The sequence below is a fragment of the Macaca mulatta genome, chromosome 7 (assembly GCF_049350105.2).
Source record: "Macaca mulatta isolate MMU2019108-1 chromosome 7, T2T-MMU8v2.0, whole genome shotgun sequence".
Taxonomy (NCBI): domain Eukaryota; kingdom Metazoa; phylum Chordata; class Mammalia; order Primates; family Cercopithecidae; genus Macaca; species Macaca mulatta.
In genome coordinates, this window is record NC_133412.1 from 80237909 (window position 1) to 80259331 (window position 21423).

General features: G+C 44.5%; 1 protein-coding gene and 1 long non-coding RNA gene across 3 annotated transcripts in view; one reads left to right on the top strand and one right to left on the bottom strand.

Annotated features, from left to right (window-relative positions):
* The window catches only part of LOC144330109 (uncharacterized), a 28173-nt gene that overhangs the window by 3732 nt on the left and 3018 nt on the right, over nucleotides 1-21423 (bottom strand). The window lies entirely within an intron of this gene.
* On the top strand, nucleotides 674-17394 carry ZNF774 (zinc finger protein 774). Of its 2 annotated transcripts, XR_013395974.1 has the most exons (5): nucleotides 675-853; nucleotides 3122-3244; nucleotides 7027-7133; nucleotides 7898-9377; nucleotides 17189-17394. XR_013395974.1 is itself a non-coding variant. In XM_001097129.4 (4 exons), exons 2-4 carry the CDS (start codon nucleotides 3141-3143, stop codon nucleotides 9136-9138), a joined length of 1452 nt encoding a protein of 483 aa, XP_001097129.2. In that variant the 5' UTR covers nucleotides 674-853; nucleotides 3122-3140; the 3' UTR covers nucleotides 9139-10192. The 2 variants fall into 2 exon arrangements, 1 of the variants encoding a protein (XP_001097129.2); XM_001097129.4 differs by lacking the exon at nucleotides 17189-17394 and having other exon boundaries at nucleotides 674-853; nucleotides 7898-10192.

Genomic DNA, 21423 nt, shown 5'->3' on the forward strand with positions numbered 1-21423 from the left:
CCCAAAGTGACCACTGGCTTTCACATGAGACCCAGGAGCCTCCCCAGTTTGAAGCCCAATATCACATTTCCCAGAATACTTGATGCCCTCGCCCGCCTCCTCTGGCTATCAACCAGACGGAAAGGGGATGCGCCTGGGAGTTTGATGCCAAGGGAAGGATACGGAATGTCTGTTTTCTCCTAAGGGCGTCTGCTGGGCCTTCCTTATGTCCAGTTTGAGTTGGTCTGGGACCCGGCCTCCGCAAACACTCTGCAGGCTCCGGCCGCCGGGTGTGAGGTGGAAGACTGGGCAGAAGAGAGGCTGCAAAGGCCAGAGGGCTGAGCTGCTCTGCGCTGGGGAGGGGCGAGGTGCCAGAGCGCGGGAGACCTCACGTTGGGCACCAGGCTGCTCCGCGGTAGGTGGGTGAGGCCAGGAGATTCACATCAGCAGATGCCACACTGAGGGTACGGCATTTAGATCCCTAGGCTCCAAACAGGCGGTTCCTGGGGGCCGGTAGCTGGGGAATTGGGTTTAGCACTTTTCAACGCTTGGAACTGGATATCCAAGGCTCCGAGTCCTTTGAGGTCTTGCTCGGGACTACGTTTCCCAGAAGGCTAGGCGGTAATTGATAGCTCTGTCAGCCTATGGACAGAGAAACATTCTAGCCATGGAAACTAAAAAGCCAATAGCAAGAGGACAGGGGCGGTACTTTCCGGCTGCGAGCTGTCGAAGCCTGAGTCCCACCTGTGTCCCCACAGCCCTGTCACGAATCCCGGTCGGGTTCTGGGAGGGACCGCCTCGGGGTTGCGGGCCGGGTGCGGCTCGGCGGTGGAGGACTCACTTCCTGCTCCATCCCCAGCTGGGCCCTGGGGCGGTGAGTGATCCAAGGAGGGAGACTGCGGCGGCAGCGGCGCGCTGCTGAGAGGCGTGGAGGGGGCTCGCCCGCCACCCAGACGTTTTCTCAGAGGGGTTCCCACGCTGGCCTTTGGGAGCCCCCGGGTCTTGCTGGGGTGTGGGAGAGGTAGCTGTGGTCTCTATACCGTCGTCGAGATAAGTCATTCTCTTAATGAGTTTTCTTGCTTCTCGATGGTGGTCCCCGGGTTTCAGCTGATCTGCCACCCTCTGACCGCCGCACCCTGGTTAGGGCCCCAGCACCGAGAAGAAGAACGGGGTTCAGCCCCACGCGTGCAGTCATGTTCCTATTAATAAACCCGGTGAACGCACTGGAGATTCTCACAATGGCACTTAGTCACAGCCCCTCAGAGCTGTAGGGCCTTTGAGGTCATCTGCGCATGGGGAAAGGGACGGGCTGGGAAACAGGGTTTCTATAACCGTGGCTAAGAAGTCTCCAGCAAGGGGGCCCTGCAGCTGTGTTTTGTAATGAATGTAGAAATAAAAATTATACTAAAAGCTCTTTTTTTTTTTTCCTTTTTCTTCTTCTACTTTTTTTTTTTTTTTTTTTTAGAGGGGATTTCGCTCTTGTTGCCCAGGCTGGAATGCAACGGTGCTATCTCCCTTCACTGTAGTCTCTGCCTCCCGGGTTCAAGCGATTCTCCTGCCGCAGCCTCCCGAGTAGTTGGGATTACAGGTGTGCGCCACCACACCCGGCTAATTTTGTATTCTTAGTAGAGACAGGGTTTCACCATGTTGGCCAGGTTGATCTCGAACTCCTGACCCCAGGTGATCTGCCCATCTCGTTCTCCCAAAGTGCTGGGATTACAGTCATGAGCCACAGCGCCCGACCAATACTGAAAACTGTTATTACCATTTTTACTTTCTAATTACATTATTGTTGTTTGTTAAAGTTTTAAACCAGAGCAATGGTTTTTAGATCCTTAAAAACTCAATACTTTATAAATGACCAATAATAATGTCTGTAAATACATAAATATTTTCCCCAAAAGTGTGTGTGTGTGTGTGTGTGTGTGTGTGTCTGTGTCTGTATCTGTGTTCCAGTAGTAAATAGGTGCTTTGTAGTGGGACAAAAGATGTGAAAGAGTAAAACTTCTTCACCCTAGTCTGGTCCTTCCTCCCGTGAAATGCAATATTCTTTGTAGTGGGTGGTCATGCTGGCTGAATTTTTTTTTTTTTTTTTTAAGGGAGAGACAGGGGCTCACTCTGTTGCTAGGCTGGAGTGCATGGAGTGCAGTGGCGCCATCATAGCTCACTGCAGCCTTGAACTCCTGGGCTGAAGTGATCCTCCCACCTCAGCCTCCTGAGTAGCTGGGACCACAAGTGCATGCCACCATGCCTGGCTGATTTTTAAAAGTTCTTTGTAGAGAAAGGGGTCTCAATATGTTGCTGAGGCTGGTGTATTGGAAAGTTTTTAAGGGAAAAAACATTATCTTAATTTCTTTGTGACTCCTATGCCTGGCAACATATTGATTGTTGAATAAATTACTGATCCATCCAGTAGTTGACTCTGACTATCCTCCAAAAAGTAATGTTTTTCATGATATTGCTGTCAATTTATTAATATATTAATGATTGGTTTCAGCCTCTAAGAGTTGTGTTTTGTGCTTATCCCCATTGACTTTCACTTATTTTTACAACCTATCCATGTCTTTTTTTAAAAAAAAAAAAACATGTCTTTTTCAGTCTTATTTCTGACTCCATTAAGATCTTGAAATAGAGTGGTATCCAACACAGTTCTCTTTGGGGTTCTGCATAATCTGTCCCTTGAGGTTGACCCCAAATCTGCAAGCCAAGAAGTCAGCTGTTCTCATAACTAATATGAGTATAGTTAAGTCCACAATTTCCTTGGTTGCTGAGGAAAATGAAGTTGGGGAGAATCAAAAGCTTTCCAGAAATCAAATTGTACCTACCAACTCTCTCCTTTGTTTACCTTGTTCATCGTGGACAATTTTTTCCTCAAAAAGTTAATGTATCTAAAAGACTGGGTTCTGTCCATGTGTTTGGGAGGCCTAGGCCTCTCTTAGTAATGGGAAAGTTGGCCAGGAGAAGATGTATGTAAAAACAGACTAAGAAAAGCAACCCTCTGTGGTTGACAGAATTTACCTCAGGACCATTCTGATCAGGTGTGGGGGGTTGTTTGTGTACACTGATGGCCATTTTTTGGCTTTCAGACAATGGTGAGAATACCTAGGGAGCTACTGATGCATATCGAGGTCTCTTGCTTTAGGAACTGATGACCCTTGATAATGTGGCTGAGGACTTCAGGGAAGAGTGGGTTACCTGGACACTGCTTAGAGAATCCTCTTCAGGAATGCCACCCAGCACAGTTAGAAGAATGGGCTATCAAAGGGTAAGAATGCTACTCTCCTTTATTTTATTTATTTATCTTGTTTTTTTGAGATGGGGTCTCGCTCTGTCATCCAGGCTGGAGTGCAGTGGCGTGATCTCGATTCACTGCAACCCTTGCCTCCTGGGCTCAAGCAATTCTCCCACCTCAACCTCCTGAGTAGCTGGGATCACAGGCATGTGCCACCATGCCCAGCTAGTTTTTGGTGTTTTTAGTAGAGACAGGATTTTGCTATGTTGGCCAGGCTGGTCTCAAACTCCTGAGCTCAAGCAATCCACTGCTTCCACCTTCCAAAGTGCTGGGATTATGGGTGCCACCATGCCTGGCCACTACTCTCCTTTAATTTGAAACTTAGATAAAGGGCCCAGGTCTGAGTAGTCTCTGGTGTGTTGGTGCCTTAGAGCTCCAGACCTCTGTAAGATTCATTGTTGCCTCCTTGGCAGAAAAAGAATTACGTCTTTATGCATTTTATGGTTTGTAAATATCTTTGCTATTTATTGTCTTTTTAATATCTCATCATAACTTTTTGATATATGTATTACTGTCCCCCTTTTCCAGCCTGGGTTGAACTCTCACCTCTGCCACTTAACTTTTGAGACTTCTGAGGTCTTTGTGGAAAAGGAGGTAATTTTTTCTGTCACTTAAAAACAGGCTGGGTGCAGTGGCTCACGCCTGTAATCCCAGCACTTTGATAGGCCGAGGTGGGTGGATCACAAGGTCAGGAGTTCAAGACCAGCCTGGCCAACATGATGAAACCCCATCTCTACTAAAAATATAAAAATCAGCTGCGTGTGGTAGCAGGCGCCTGTAATCCCAGTTACTCTGGAGACTGAGCAGGAGAATCGCTTGAACCTGGGAGGCGGAGGTTGCAGTCAGCCGAGACCGTACCATTGCACTCCAGCCTAGGCAATAGAGCAAGACTCTGTCTCAAACAAACAAACAAACAAACAAAATACCTCCAATTGCTCTTTCCCAAATATCCTGGCTACCCTTCCTTCTGCTTTACTTTTTTTTTTTTTTGTGGCAGAGTCTCACTCTGTCACCCAGGCTGTAGTGTTGTGGTGCGATCTCGGCTCACTGCAACCTCTGCCTCCTGGGTTCAAGCGATTCCTGGATAATTTTTTTGTATTTTTAGTAGAGATGGGTTATCTCCATGTGGGCCAGGTTGGTCTCAAACTCCTGACCTCAAGCGATCCGCTCACTTCGGCCTCCCAAAGTGCTGGGATTACAGGAGAGAGCCACCGCACTCTAATTTTTGTATTTTTAGTAGAGTTGAGGTTTCACCATGTTGGCCAGGCGGGTCTTGAACTCCTGACCTCAAGTGATCCACTGGCCTTGGCCTCCCAAAGTGCTGGGATTAGATGCGTGAGCCACTGCACCTGGCCTACTTCATCTATTATACAAGTAATGTATACTCATTAAAGCAAAAGACAATCAAAATGAAAACAAACGTCATCCCTAATCCCACCACTGAAGAGTTACTATCCTACCAGCATTTTTCTAAGCATGTATATGATTTTAAAACAAGCACAAAAGGATAATATTGGGATTATACTGTACATTCAGCTGCACATTCTTTCTTCCATGTTGTATCATGAATATATTTTGACAACAATAAATATCTTTCTTTACATCACTTAAAATAACCACCTAGTGTTTTGTTTTATGGAATACAATATTATTTTGTTGTTGAAGTCAAACATTAGATTGAACCATATATCTGACCTTTTTTTAACCTATAAAAATAGCAATTGCCTGAGCTACTTGGGAGGCTGAGGCAGGAGATCCCTTGAGCACAGGAGTTCCAGGCTGCAGTGAGCTATATAATTATTCCTTTGTTGTGGGACATTTAGGTCATTTCTAAATTTTCACCAGGTTGTGATAAACCTCTTTTAACTCATTTTTTAAAAGTGTTTTTTTATTGAAGTATAATTTTATCATTTCCTTAGAATTCTCAGAACTAGAATTGGTAGGTCAAAGAACAGATACATTTCTAAGGTATTTAATACTTTGCAAAATGCCTTCCAAGAAGATCGAATCAATTGATTTATTCCCACAAACATTATATGAAAGTATCCATTTCTTTATATTCTACCTTTCACAGTGGGTATAATAATTTAAATAGTCTGGGGCTGGGTGTGGTGGTTCATGCCTATAATCCCAGCATTTTGGGAGGTTGAGGCAGGAGGACCACTTGAGCTCTGAAGCTCAAGACCAGCCTGGGCAACATAATGAGACCCTGTCTCTACAAAAAGTTACATTAGCCAGGTGTAGGGGCTTGTGCCTGTGGTCCCAACTACTTGGGAGGCTGAGGTGAGAGAATCGCTTGAGCCAAGAGCTCGAGGATGCAGTGAACTGTGATTGTACCAGTGCTCTCCAGCCTGGGTGACAAAGCAAGAGCCTGTCTCAAAAACGAACATGCACACAAAACACAAAAAAAGAGTCTGGGAAAAATAGCAATGATAGTTAACATTTATTGAGTCTTTTTTTTTGGAGATAGAGTCTGTATCGCCCAGGCTGGAATGCCGTGGTGCAATCTCAGCTCACTGCAACCTCCGCCTCCCAGGCTCAAGCAATTCCCATGCCTCAGCCTCCCAAGTAGATGAGATTACAGGTGTGCACCACCACATGTGGCTAATTTTTGTATTTTTAGTAGAGACAGGGTTTCTCCGTGTTGGCCAGGCTGGTCTTGAACTCCTAGCCTCAAGTGATCCATCTGCCTTGGCCTCCCAAAGTGCTGAGATTATAGGTGTGAGCTACTGCACCTGGCCAATGGATCTTATTGTTATCCCTTTTTTTTTTTTTTTTTTTTTTTGAGATAGAGTCTCACTCTATAGCCCAGGCTGGAGTGCAGTGGTGTGACCTCAGTTCACCACAACCTCTGCCTCCCAGGTTCAAGCGATTCTCCTGCCTCAGCCTCCCAAGTAACTGGGACTACAGGCCTGTGCCATCATGCCTGGCTATTTTTAGTAGAGACGGGGTTTCACTATGTTGGCCAGGCTGGTCTCAAACTCCTGACCTCGTGATCCGCCTGCCTCGGCCTCCCAAAGTTCTGGGATTACAGGCGTGAGTCACCGTGCCTGGCCTCTTATCCCTATTTTATTGATGAAGACATCAAGACACAGAGTTTAAGTAACTTTCTTAAGGCCACACAGCTTGTAAGAGGCAGGATTATGACTCAAACCCAGGCAGTGTGAATGCTGAGTTTGTACTCATTATCTCTACACTATATTGCCTCAGTGTATCATTGTTATAATGGAATTTCTTTGATTATAGTGAGGTTAAACATTTTTCATATATTTATAGGCTACTTAACAAGTGTTTATCTTTTTCTCGTGGCTTTTTTGACTGCTGCCATTCTGGGAAAATTTTAAAGCCCAACATTATAGTTAACTTCCTTTATTCTTTCTAAGGGTGAGGTCATGGCAGCTTTGTTTCTGATCAAACCCTCTCCATATTTAACTTTAGCCTTGTGCCTTCAGAAATGGTTATTGTATTTACTTATTCAGAGTTTCTGTCAACTGAGTCTGGTTTTTTTTTGTTTGTTTTGTTTTTGTTTTGTTTTGCTTTGTTTTTATGGGAGGAAAAGAGCTTTTTTTTCTTAGTATTTTGGGGAAATCACCCTGTTTTATCACTGTACCATGGCTGTACTTTTAATGAGACCAAATACATGTTAGAGTTTCCCTGGTGTTCTCTCATATCTAGGCAGGGAGTAGGGCTTGGATTTTGGTCAGGCCTTGTGTGATTGACTCAGACTCACATCCTATGTTTACATTCCTGTGTAGAATTTCCAGGCCTAGTGTAATCTCCCAGTTGGAGCAGAAAGAAGAGCCATGGGTCCTACCACTCCAAAACTTTGAGGCGAGAAAGATCCTGAGGGAAAGCCACGCAGGTGAGATGTGAGTGCTCCCCAGTGGAAGGAAATCTAGCATTTCAGCCTTGTTTAGATGAAGAATTTGGAATGCCGCCCTAGAATTTTGTTCCTACTAGCAGACATTTAAATTTGACTTAATGGTCAGTAGTTGACTAAATAAAGTCTACATTTTGACTAAGCATTTCACTTTTGTCTAACCTATGTTTTTTCTGAGATGGAGTCTCCCTCTGTCTCCCAGCCTGGAGTGCAGTGACACAATCTCTGCTCACAGCAACCTCCGCCTCCCGGGTTCAAGTGATTCTCCTGCCTCAGCCTCCCGAGTAGCTGGGACTATAGGCATCCACCACCATGCCAAGCTAATTTTTGTATTTTTAGTAGAGATGGAGTTTCACCACGTTGGCCAGGCTGGTCTCGAACTCCTAACCTCAAGTGCTCTGCATGCCTTGGCCTCCCAAAGTGCTGGGATTACAGGCGTGAGCCACCACGCCTGGCCTAAACCTTTAATATCTTCTAAAGAAACTGCCCAATATTGACAATATGTGGTCTTCACTTGAAGGATATCAAGATTCATCTGGCCATCTTAAAATTTAAAAAGTTTAGGAATTCATATGTTCTGACAGCTCAATGAACCTCAATAAACTTTTCACAAAGTGAAAAGCAGAACGGTTGAATTAAGTGCAATCTGCTACAGAAACAGGGATTTTAATCTTTTTCACTGTTTTCTGATATTCCTTCCTGGTAACTGATAACTTTATTCTCTGTTACTTACATTAATTTTTCAGACTTTGAGCATCAGGTGGCAAAGCTCAATCAGGACATTTCTGAAACAGCAGAACAATGTGGAACATCTTCAGAAAGAACCAATAAAGATCTTTCTCATACTCTTAGTTGGGGAGGAAACTGGGAGCGAGGCCTAGAATTAGAAGGGCAACATGGAACCCTTCCAGGAGAGGACCAGCTGGAGCCCTTTTCACAGGAGAGGGATTTAAACAAGCTCCTGGATGGATATGTAGGAGAGAAGCCTATGTGTGCAGAATGCGGGAAAAGCTTTAACCAGAGTTCCTATCTCATAAGACACCTAAGAACCCACACTGGCGAGAGGCCCTATACGTGCATTGAGTGTGGGAAAGGCTTCAAACAGAGCTCAGACCTTGTCACCCATCGCAGAACACACACAGGAGAGAAGCCCTACCAATGCAAGGGGTGTGAGAAAAAATTCAGCGACAGCTCAACACTCATCAAACATCAGAGAACCCACACAGGGGAGAGACCCTATGAGTGCCCAGAGTGTGGGAAGACTTTTGGGCGGAAGCCACACCTCATAATGCACCAAAGAACCCACACAGGCGAGAAGCCCTACACGTGCCTGGAATGTCACAAAAGCTTCAGTCGAAGCTCAAATTTCATCACTCACCAGAGGACCCACACAGGGGTGAAGCCTTACAGGTGTAATGACTGTGGGGAGAGTTTTAGCCAGAGCTCGGATTTGATTAAGCACCAACGAACCCACACAGGAGAACGGCCCTTCAAATGCCCAGAGTGTGGGAAGGGCTTTAGAGATAGTTCCCATTTTGTAGCTCACATGAGTACTCATTCAGGAGAAAGACCTTTCAGTTGTCCTGACTGCCACAAAAGCTTCAGTCAGAGCTCACATTTAGTCACGCACCAAAGAACACACACAGGTGAGAGACCTTTTAAGTGTGAAAACTGTGGGAAAGGATTCACTGACAGCTCCGCCCTCATTAAGCACCAACGAATCCACACAGGAGAAAGACCGTACAAATGTGGGGAGTGTGGGAAGAGCTTCAATCAGAGCTCCCACTTTATTACCCATCAGAGAATCCACTTAGGAGACAGGCCCTATCGATGTCCTGAGTGTGGCAAGACCTTCAATCAGCGTTCCCATTTCCTCACACACCAGAGAACGCATACAGGAGAAAAACCTTTCCACTGTAGTAAATGTAACAAGAGCTTCCGTCAGAAAGCGCATCTTTTATGCCATCAAAACACCCATTTGGTTTAGGAAATAGTCTTGAGTGTTCTGCTGCTCCCTTGTGAATTTTCATTGCTACTGTCTTCAAGCACCCCAAATAGAGAAAACCTGGGCATCAGTGGCTCAATTCAGGCCCTGATCTATCCTCCCTCTTGTCTATGTTATAACAGAGAGGATAAACTTAAAGGGACCAAATAACGGTCTGAATACAAAAGGCATTCCTTCAGTGTGTGACTGACTCTTAGGGAAATGTGAGTTTAATAGTTGATGCTGGCCAGGCGTGGTGGCTCACGCTTGTAATCCCAGCACTTTTGGGAGGCCAAGGCGGGTGGATCACTTGAGGTCAGGAGTTTGAGACCAGCCTGGCTAACACGGTGAAACCCCGTCTCTACTAAAAATACAAAAACTTAGCCAGGCGTGGTGACGGGTGCCTGTAGTCCCAGCTACTCAGGAGGCTGAGGCAGGAGAATGGCGTGAACCCAGGAGGTGGAGCTTGCAACGAGCCAAGATTGAGCCACTGCACTCCAGCCTGGGCGACAGAGTGAGACTCCGTCTCAAAAAAAAAAAAAAAAAAAAAATTAGCTGGGCGTGGTGGCACGCACCCGTAGTCCCAGCTACTCAGTAGGGTGAGGCAGAAGAATCATTTGAACCCGGAAGGTGCAGGTTGCAGTGAGCTGAGATCACGCCACTGCACTCCAGCCTGGGCAACAGAGTGAGACTCCATCTCCAAAAAAAAAAAGGTTGATGCCTAGTTACTAAATGAGAAACGAGAAAAATGTGGCCTAGAGATCATACATTAACCACCTAGTACAGTGCCTGGCACAACATAGATGCTCAATAACTAAATGGTCACATCATTATTAATGATTAATATTTGAGGTCTTATATAAAGCCTTTAGTGCACTACCTGGCCCTTAAAAGACACGCAATACAAGATTGGTGACTTTTATCAGTCTTATTACTCAATTAGAAATTTATTAGTGTAATCCCCCCACCCCAAGCTCAGAACTTGAAAGAAATTAGATTATAACTGGAAGGTTTGGCATTGGAATACACAAATTGAATAAAATGGAAATGCACTCCCAGTTCAGTGCTGTGCAGGCATTAGTCACCAGATGTCTCACTGCCATGACAAGGCTGAATTATCGTAGAGGATGTTTGCGGTCTTGTGACTTGGAGACTGAAATAATTTCAGAAGCTCTTTGAAATGGCAGTGTATGAGGTACTTCTACAGGAGGTTTGCTGTCATCTGACACAGAGAAAATATCCTACAATGAACAAGCCAGAGGGACCTGGTAGAGGACTGTAAAATTGTGGAAGCAAAATTGCTGAGAATGTCAAATGATATTGCAGTGGTCCTCCGTGGCATTTAGCTGAAGACTAACAACTCTTGTTTTCTAATTTGCTGAGTCATTGGCCATTTAGTTTTAGGTTAATATAATTCTCTGATCCTTTTAGGGCCATCCAGGTTATGCACTAGTACATTCCTACATTCAACTGAAATCAATTGAGGGAAGGCAGTGTGTTGGAAAGAACACTGACTTCATTGAGAAGGTAAAGTATTTGAGTCCTGGCCCTGATGCTTAATTTGGCCAGACTTTCATCTTCTCTCAGCCTCAAGTTTTACCTACCTCACAAGGTTGTTGTGAAGATCTAAAAATACACACACACACACACACACGCACGCTCTTTGTTGGTTAACTATAAATGTAATATCTCTAATGTTATAGTTCTGTTGCTAATGTCTTTTTTCCAAGAAAATTTTGGCTAATATTTATTTAAGTATTCCCTTTTCTCTCATACTGGGGGACTTAAAAAAAAACTGTTGAAAATTAGGGTGTAAAAATGCTAAATGACATGACTCATCATGGGCCACATAGTTAATGGAAGGGCCAGATTTGGCTGCAAGTCACTAGATTTCTAGCTTGCAGTCCTCCTCTGCAACAACAGACCAGCTCTGGGATTTGCTACAGTGCCTGTGAGACACTACAGGACCAGAGGACCCATATTACATCCATTAAACCAGTCTGAATTTGGAAATGATGGAGGGGTATAGTTCTAGGGAGCTTTGCAAGACCCTGTGCTGGGGTCCTTGATCCTGGTGGAATGGAAGTGGAGGAGTAAGCGCAGGTGCAAGGGGTTAAGGAGGGAGCTCGGTAGTTACCACTTTTTAGAGAACAAAGTGACGGATTAAAGGTTTTTTCTTTCATTCTCTTCCATTACATGGAATGCCATCTGAGTGCTGTGGCTCATGAAGGATAGAACTCAGCTGATAACCTTACCTCCGTTTTTGAAAGCATCATTAGATAATTGACCAGAAAGTTTTTTTTAGTTAATCCAGTGCAGTGGTTCTCAAACTGTGAGCCCAGACTAGTAGCATCAGCATTATCTGGGAACTTTTCAGAAATGCAGATTCAGGCTGGGTGCAGTGGCTCATGCCTGTAATCCCAGCACTCTGGGAGGCTGAGGCGGGAGGACCACCTGAGGTCAGGAGTTTGAGACCAGCCTGGCCAACATGGCAAAACCCCACCTATACTAAAAATACAAAAATTATCCAGGTGTGGTGGCATGTGCCTGTAATCCCGCCTACTCAGGAGGCTGAGGCAGGAGAATTGCTTGAACCCAGGAAATGGAGGCTGCAGTGAGCTGAGATCACACCTAGTCTCGAACTCCTGACCTCAGGTGCTCCGCCCGACTCAGCCTCCCAAAGTGCTGGGATTACAGGCGTGAGCCACTGTGCCTGGCCACCTATCATTTTGTTTGTTTTTCATGTTGTTCAGTTATTGTAAGATGTAAGCTCTGTTTTTTTTGTTTTGTTTGTTTTTGTTTTGTTTTTTTTGAGACAAAGTCTTGCTCTGTTGCTCAGGCTGGAGTGCAATGGCGTGATCTTCGCTCACCGCACCCTCTGCCTCCCAGGTTCAAGCAATTCTCCTGCCTCAGCCTCCCGAGTAGCTGGGATCACAGATGCATGCCACCATGCCTGGCTAATTTTATATGTTAAGTAGAGACAGGGTTTCACCATGTTGGCCAGGTGGGTCTTGAACTCCTGACCTCAGGAGATCCACCTGCCTTGGCCTCCCAAAATGCTCGGATTACAGGCAAGAACCACTACACCTGGCCACCTATCACTTTGATTTTCATGTTGTACAGCTATGGTAAAATGGAGCTCTCGAAGGGCAATGTGAGATTTGCTTTGTGGCCCTGCCAATCCCCTCTCTCCTCCCTGTCTTCCTGCCCATCCTCCCCCAGCCATGAGCAGGGAATATTTCAGTACTATTGCTGAGAGTGAAGGTAACCCTTTCTATAGTTTTCTTTTCTTTCTACCTCATGACTAGATGATTTGCTGCTTTAACATGCTCCACATATCCGTTCTTTCTCACTCCAACATTGAGGTCATCACCAAGCCCCATTAATTTTACGTCCCAGATTCCTCTCAAACGTATCTGTCAAACCTGTCCATCTTCACTGCCACTCTTCAGTCCCAAATGACCAATCTCTTATATGAATTCCTGCAGCAGCCTCCAAACTGATCTTCCTGATACTATTTTTGCTCTGAAAAAACTCTGGTTTCACTCACAGAAACCAGAGTGAACTTTTAAAACCCTAAATCGAATCACATCACTTCTCAGCAGCTTTCCATTGCTTCTAGAATGAAGACCCAAATCCTTACCGAGGCCTAAGAGACCCTTGTGGTTTTGTTCTCTCCCCCTCCAGCCTCTTGTGATGTCCCCTTCCCTCTCCCTTGCCTCATTTCAGCACTCTTGAGTTCTCTGCTCCTTGGTCATGCCAAGGTTGTGCGCTCTTTAGACCCTTGGTACTAATTGTTCCCTCTGCCCAGAATGTTCCTCGCCCAGACCTTTGCATTGCCTCCTATTTGTCAACCAGGGTTCAGCCTAAACCTATCTCCTTAGGAAGACTTTCCCTAATTATCCCATCTAAATTAGTCACCCTCCATCACATTATCCTCTTTTTTCATCAAAGTCCTTATACCTGTCTGATAATTTCTTATTGATTTGTTTTTGGTAAACTCTGCAAAAGGTGTGAGTCATTTCTCTTGTTTCCATTCTTTCCATGGCACTTAGAACAGTGCCTGGCACATGGTAGGTGCTCAATATGTGTTTACTGGATGAATTAATGAGTGCATGCTCATAGGCAAGGATCTCATTGTGCTGGAAAAGTAGCAGAGTGAGACAAAACTGGCCAGGTGAGCGAGCGAAGGTCACACCAAGAAGGTTCTTAGCTGCCAAACTAAAGAGTTTGGATCTTACTCTCTGGAGAAAAGGGCACAGCTAGTGGTTTTATAGGACAGGAGAGGCGTGATCAGCACTTGAGAAGGTCAATTTGGCCGCTATGTGTAGGTCATATTATGGAGAAAAAAACTAAAGGCTTTGAGACAATCCATGATGTAAAGTAAGTCTCCAGCGAGTAGTTGTTATCACCAAGCACCAGGGCAGGCACCACAACAAAAAGACAAGATCTCTAACCCTTCTTTTACCTCGAAATAATGCCTCCTAGACCTTATCATTGCAGTCCTTCTCTTCCCCTTTTGTCAAACTTCCACTCACATGTAGATATTCTCAGGGTTATCATGCCTAGGCCCTTTTAATAGGGCCACTTACCCTAGCATGCTTCTACAACTGGAACCTCAAAGGTCTTTTAGGGCTGAGTGTGGTGGCTCACACCTGTAATGCCAGCACTTTGGGAGGCTGAAGCCAGAGGATTGCTTGAGCCCAGAAGTTCAAGACCAGCCTAGGCACCATAGCCAGACCCTGTCTCCACAAAAAATAGTTTCAACAAATTAGACAGGCATGGTGATGTGCGCCTGTCATCCCAAGTACTTGGGAGGCTGAGGTGGGAGGATTGAGGATTGCCTGAGCCCAGGAGTTCAAGGCTGCGGTGAGCTGTGATCGTACCACTGTACTCCAGATTACATGACAGAGCTAAAACTTGTCTCTTAAAAAAAAATAAAAGAACTCTTTACTGTTTGATGCCATTTACATATGTTTTTTTTATTATTTTTTAGAGATGGGGTCTTGCTCTTTTGCTGAGGCTGGAGTGCAGTGGTGTGATCATGACTCACTGAAGCCTCAACCTCCCAGGCTCAAGCAATCCTCCTGTCCCAGCCTCCTGAGTAGCAGCTAGGACTACAGGCACATGCCACCAAGCCCGGCCTTTTAAAATTTTTGGTAGAGGCCAGGTGTGGTGGCTCATGCTTGTAATCCCAGCACTTTGGGAGGCCAAGGCAAGTGGATCACCTGAGGTCAGGACCAGCCTGGCCAATATGGTGAAATGCTGTCTCTAGTAAAAGTACAAAAATTAGCCAGGCGTGGTGGTGGGCACCTGTAATCCCAGCTACTCAGGAGGCTGAGGCAGGAGAATCATTTGAACCTGGGAGGCGGAGGTTGCAGTGAGTCGAGATCGTGCCATTGCACTCCAACCTGGGTGACAAGAGCGAAACTCCATCTCCAACAATAATAATGATAATAATTTTGATAGAGACAGGGTCCCCCTTTGTTGCCCAGGCTGCTCTTGAACTCCTGACCTCAAGCAACTGTCCCACCTTGGCCTCCCAAAGTGCTGGGATTACAGGTGTGAGCTACTGCACCAGGCCCATATGCCTTTTTTAAAAAATTATCTTTTCCATTGGTGATTATGAGGTTGTGAGATGATTCGCCTACATTTCTGGATGCTCCTCTTCAAGTACCTTCCCTGGCTCCTCTGGTTTTTGTTTTGTTTTGTTTTGTTTTTGAGACAAAGTCTTGCTTTGTTGCCCAGGCTGGAGTGCAGTGGCACGATCTCGGCTCACCAGTTCACTGCAACCTCCACCTCCCAGGTTCAAGGGATTGTGGTGCCTCAGCCTCTGGAGTAGCTGGGACCACAGGCCCAGCTAATTTTTGTACTTTTGATAGAGACAGGGGTTACACTAGGCTGGTCTTGAACTCCTGCCTCAGGTGATCTGCCTGCCTCGGCCTCCCAAAGTGCTGGGATTCTAGGAGTGAGCCACCGCGCCCGGCCTGGCTCTTCTTCTACTCAGATATGCCTGACGCGTCAACACTCTGGTTGAGGTCTTCTTTCTTCTTTCTTTTTTGTTCTGCACATTAAGCTTATGACTTCAACCATCATTTCTCAGAGCATGGGTCTGGCTCAGCCTCTCTCCCGAATTTCAGACCTACAAGTCTAGCTACTTGGTGGAGACCTCCCCCAGATGACCTGCTGCTTCCCAAACCCAGACTCTCCAAATTACAGTCAGTATCTCCCCTAGAAGCATTCCCCCAGGCATTTCTCTTTCTGACTTTAATTCCCCATTCTCCTACATTGCCTTGCCAGAAGCCTCCTGGTCAGCTTGGGTTTCTTTTCGTCCTTTTTTTTCTATATTTTGCTGGTGCCTAGTCACGTAGTTGCTGCCTCTACACTTTCTCTTCTTTAAAAAAAAAAATTATAAAAGCATCACATGGTTGCTGAAAACATTTCCAAAAAATACAGAAGTGCTCAAAGCGAAAAAATGGAAATGTCTTGTCCCTTCCTCATTCCCTCCCCCAACCTCACTCCCCATATTCAGCTCTGTAATAGTCTGGCATGCCAAGTCTTATTTCCAGCTCCTCTTTTCCATCCCCACTGCCATCATCTGAACTAAATGGATTGTTTTCCATCTGGTCTCCTTGACTTTTCCTTTCAGTGCAGCTCAACAGACATTAATCAAGTGCCTTCCACACACCAAAAGTCCTACCCGAGATCCTAGAGGTTCAAAGACAAGTAAGATGGTTAGAGATCCACATTCCAGAGCTGTTTAACTTTGGGCAAGTTACTTAATCTCTCTGACCCTTACTTCCTTATCTGTAAAATGATGCTAATCCCAGAATCTTCTTCATGGGGTTGGACGAGGATTAATGAGATGATCCATGAAAAACTCTTTGTACTAACTACCTGGTATATTGTATCTGCTCCATAAATGTCAGTGACAACAATGATAATAATGATAATCTTTGGAGGATTTTATAGTTTAATGGAGAGACTTAAAGCATAAGAATTATATAGGTGAAAAATATGAGAAAATATTTTTTGGAAAAGGAAAACAAACAGTTCTACTAAAATTAAAAATAAAAGGCTGATGTAGAGAGTTGGGAAACTGGGAGGTAAGAGCTCAGATTTTGTCCTCTAAGACAGTAATTCCTGAAGTGTGAGCAAAAGTCACCCTGCATCAGTCTTACTTGGGGTGATTGCTCAAAATGAGGATTTAGTGGCTGCACTTCTGAGCAAGTTGGTAATTTACATATCGAATGCTATCCATCAAGGAAAACCGGCAGACTACAGTTACATGCATCAACACAGACAAGCTTCAAACAATATTGAGTGTAAAAAGCAAGACATAGAAATATATGTTTAAGGCCGGGCGCGGTGGCTCAAGCCTGTAATCCCAGCACTTTGGGAGGCCGAGACGGGTGGATCACGAGGTCAGGAGATCGAGACCATCTTGGCTAACACGGTGAAACCCCGTCTCTACTAAAAAATACGAAAAGCTAGCCGGGCGAGGTGGTGGGCGCCTGTAGTCCCAGCTACTCGGGAGGCTGAGGCAGGAGAATGGCGTAAACCCGGGAGGCGGAGCTTGCAGTGAGCTGAGATCCGGCCACTGTACTCCAGCCTGGGTGACAGAGCGAGACTCCGTCTCAAAAAAAAAAAAAAGAAATATATGTTTAGTAAGAGTAAAAATACAGTGAAGGTAAAAAAGAGGCAAAACTAAACAATATATTGCTTAAGCAATAAGGATACACAAACTAATGAAAATCAAAGAATTTACTAATACAAACTTCAGTATAGTAATTATTTGGAATGGGAGAGAAAGGTACAAAGTTTCTATTTCTTTTTTGTTTGTTTGTTTTGATTTGTTTTGAGACCAAGTCTCATTCTGTCACCAAGGCTAGAGTGCAGTGGCACGATCTCAGATCACTGCAACCTCTGCCTCCTGGGTTCAAGTGATTCTTCTGTCTCAGCCTCCCAAATAGCTGGGATTACAAGCATGCACCACCACACCCAGCTAATTTTTGTAATTTTAGTAGAGACAGAGTTTCACCATGTTGACCAGGCTGGTCTCAAACTCCTGGTCTCAAGTAATCTGCCCACCACTGCCATCGGTTTCTATTTCTTAAGTTGGGTGCTGAGTACACAGGTTTTCTTTGTGAAATAATTATTTAAATTGTTAATATGCATTACTTATATGCTTTTCATTTACAATGTATTTCACAAGAAAAATAAAAGAAAGCAAATAAGAAAACAGAACACTTCTCCCGAGATTGACCTTTTTCACTCAAATCTCATTGAGTTATACTGAGGGGGAAAAAGAGTAATCTGAGTGCCTGGACCCTGAACAGACACTAGATCAGTTCCTTCATTCCCAGTCAAACACATGCACACACACACACATTTTCTTATATTTCCTTCAGCAAACGCCCCTCCAACAAACTCCAAAACACCCTCTGCTCCTTTCTGTGTATAAATTAGAGCAAACAAATGTCCAAAAGAGTATAGGCCATCTTTCTATAAACAGTCAATCTTGGACCTGGTGTCTGAATCGGGGATGCCCTACTGCATTAAAAATGCTCATGTGAATGTTTTGTTGCTCCCCAGAAAAAAACTTCCCACATTTTAGATTTTCACAGGATGAGAACAATTTTACACCTTCCTTACTTGCTGCAGAATTTTTTTTTTTTTTTTTTTTTTTTGAGACAGGTCTTGCTCTGTCACCCAGGCTGGGGTGCGGTGGCACGATCTCGGCTCACTGCAACCTCTGCCTCCTGAGTTCAAGCGATTCTCCTGCCTCAGCCTCTTGAGTAGCTGGGACTACAGGTGTGCACCACCATGCCCAGCTAATTTTTTGTATTTTTAGTAGAGACAGGGTTTCACCATGATGGCCAAGCTGGTTTCAAACTCCTGACCTCAAGTGATCTGCCCACTTCGGCCTCCCAGAAGGCTGGGATTACAGGTGTAAGCCACCACACCTGGCCACTGCGGAATCATTTTTAAAGCTATTGTATCAATTTACAGTGTTCCCAACAGTAAATGGCTACTAGTCTCATCACACCCTCATCTTTAAAAAAGTTTTGCTAATTTAATATACATTATTCTTACATATTGTTTTAATTTGCATTTCTTTGATTACCAGTGAGGTTGAACATTTTTTTCTATGTTAGAATCTTTCTTGTATTTCTTCTGTTGTTGTCATTAGTGTAAATCAGAGCAGGATTGGGAATATAAAAGCATGAACGTGGCCGGGCGCGGTGGCTCAAGCCTGTAATTCCAGCACTTTGGGAGGCCCAGACGGGCGGATCACGAGGTCAGGAGTTCGAGACCATCCTTGCTAACACGGTGAAACCCCGTCTTTACTAAAAAATACAAAAAACTAGCCGGGCGAGGTGGCGGGCGCCTGTAGTCCCGGCTACTCGGTAGGCTGAGGCAGGAGAATGGCGTAAAAACCCGGGAGGCGGAGCTTGCAGTGAGCTGAGATCCAGCCACTGCACTCCAGCCTGGGCGACACAGCGAGACTCCGTCTCAAAAAAAAAAAAAAAAAAAAAGCATGAACGTTTGATTTTGAGAAAATCTTTGTTTTCCTGTTGTCTTCCTTCCCTCTCTCTGCTTTATTATCTTTTATTTCATGTTCATTTATAGAAATATCAGAAAATACAATTAAGCAAACAGTAAATTCCACTTCCCAGAGATAACCACTACCGTTTGTTGTATATCCTTTTAAGCTTTTTCTCTGCCAAAAAATATTCACAGATATATCGCTTAGTCTTTCTGAGCCTGTTTCCTCATGTATCGAATGGAATACTTGTTCTTCAAGTTGATAATTAACTGGTGGGAGCACATGAAAGTATTTTATAAAGTGCACAAATGCAAGTTGCTGCTCTTCTGACAAAGAAAAAATGTCTTTTATTCTGCCAAGCAGAATGATGACACTTTGTTTCCTGAACACAGCCTGCCCTCTCCAGTACAATTTCTTCTCTCTAGAATAGCTTCTTGCTTCACTTCCTCCTGCTGAACTACTATCTACTATCTACTCTTGAAAAAAAAGTCAATATTAAAATATACAACAATTAGTGTAAAGAACAACCATGTGCCCACTGTACAACTTAGGGAAAGAGTTTGGCATTTCTCACTCCTATGCTTTTATATATATTTGCTTTTTTCCCTGTCTTTCTCTATACATACATATATATTTAGTAAGAGCAAAAATACAGTAAAGATCAGGGCGGGTGCGGTGGCTCACACCTGTAATCCCAGCACTTTGGGAGGCCGAGGCGGGCGGATCACGAGGTCAGGAGTTTGAGACCAGCCTGGCCAACATGGTGAAATCCTGTCTCTAATAAAAATACAAAAATTAGCCGGGTGTGGTGGCTCACACCTGTAGTCCCAGCTACTCAGGAAGCTGAAGCAGAAGAATCCCTTGAACCTGGGAGTGGAGGTTGTAGTGAGCCAAGATTGTGCCACTGCACTCCAGCCTGGGTGACAGAGTAAGACTCCGTCTTGGAAAAAAAAAAAAATACAGTAAAGGTAAAAAACAGACAAAACTAAATATGTTGCTTAAGCAATAAGGATACTCATACAAACTAATGAAAATCAAAGGATTTACTAATATGAACTTCAGTATAGTAGTTAATTGGAAACATATGTATAATATATATAATATACATGTATTATATGTATACGTATGTATGTGTATATATATAGAAAAAGCAAATATATGTATACATACATATATATCTATATATGTAAAAATTTTATTTATAAAATGTTTTTGAGTATGAAACGATATCTCATTGTAGTGTTAATATGCATCTCAGCTGGGCATAGTAGGTCACACATGTAATCCCAGCATTTTGGGAGGCTGAGGCAGGAGGATTTCTTGAGCTCAGGAGTTCAAGACCAGCCTGGATAGCATAGTGAGATCCCATCTCTAAAAAAAAGATGAAAAATTATCTGGCCATGGTGGCTGGTGTCTGTAGTTCCGGCTACTCAGGAGGCTGAGGTGGGAGGATTGCCTGAGCACTGGAGGTGAAGGCCGCAGTGAGCTATGATCATGCTGCTGCACTCCAGTCTGGATGACAGAGGCAGATCCTGTTTCAAATAAATAAATCAAATTAAATTAAAGTAAAAAGTGTCTCCCTGATTAGTGGGGAAGTTACCCAACGTTTTTTTTTTTTTTTAAAGGGAGTCCCACTCTGTCTCCCAGGCTGGAGTGTAGTGGCACGATCTCCTCTCACCGCAACTTCCACCTCCCAGATTCAAGCAATTCTCCTGCCTCAGCCTCCTGAGTAACTAGGATTACAGGCGTGCGCCACCATACCTGGCTAATTTCTTGTATTTAGTCGAGACGGGGTTTCGCCATGTTGGGCAGGCTGGTCTCAAACTCCTGACCTCAGGCGATCCCCCTGCTTGGGCCTCCCAAAGTGCTGGGATTACAGGCGTGTGCCACCGCGCCCAGCAGTTATACAACTTTTACAAGTTTATTGTTGTTCATGTTGCCTCTTCAGGGAATTTTGTTTATAAAGTACCTATTCTTCAAGGCCCATTAAAACACCTCCCTCTCCATAAAGTATTTCCAGATCTCCTCCATCAAGCAGATAGGATTTCCTTTGGACTTCTGTAATCCTTTCTTTCTACATCTTGGGTTTCACTCACTTCTTATTTCATCTTGCGTTACAGTCACTTGTGTACTTGTCTAAAGGGCAGTGACTGTTTAACTCAACTTTATACCCTTGTTCATACTAGTACAAAAGTAAACATTTCATAAATCTTTGTTGAATCAAATCATACTCCTCCCCTGCTTATAAAATCTTAAATCATTTCCTATTGTCTACAGAAGAGAGTGGAATGTCCTTTAATGTAGAATTTAAGACCCTTCCACAGGCTGTAGCATCAACCTTCCTTTCTTGCTCTTCTCCTGGGAGGACCTTGCTTTCTGCCCCAGATACTAGATCATTCATCCACAATAAGATCCCAGTCCACTAATGTTTGACTTTTCTCTCTGCAGCTGGAATGGCAGGTTGGTCCCACCCATTTTAGTTGCCTATAAAATTCTTTTTTTTTTTTTTTTTGAGATGGAGTCTTGCTCTGTTGCCCAGGCTGGAGTGCAGTGGCATGATCTTGGCTCACTGCAACCTCCGCTTCCCGGGTTCAAGCGATTCTCCTGCCTCAGCCTCCCGAGTAGCTGGGATTACAGGCACCTGCCACCATGCCTGGCTAATTTTTGTATTTTTAGTAGAGATGGGGTTTCACCATGTTGACCAGGCTGGTCTTGAACTCCTGACCTCAGATGATCCG

What these genes read in the sequence shown, in the direction of transcription:
- ZNF774 (XM_001097129.4), top strand. Translation starts at nt 3,141, where the DNA reads ATGTGGCTGAGGACTTCAGGGAAGAGTGGGTTACCTGGACACTGCTTA. An exon ending in GAAGAATGGGCTATCAAAGG is followed by an intron (nt 3,245 to 7,026) that starts GTAAGAATGCTA and finishes ATTCCTGTGTAG; the next exon opens with AATTTCCAGGCCTAGTGTAA. An exon ending in CCTGAGGGAAAGCCACGCAG is followed by an intron (nt 7,134 to 7,897) that starts GTGAGATGTGAG and finishes TTAATTTTTCAG; the next exon opens with ACTTTGAGCATCAGGTGGCA.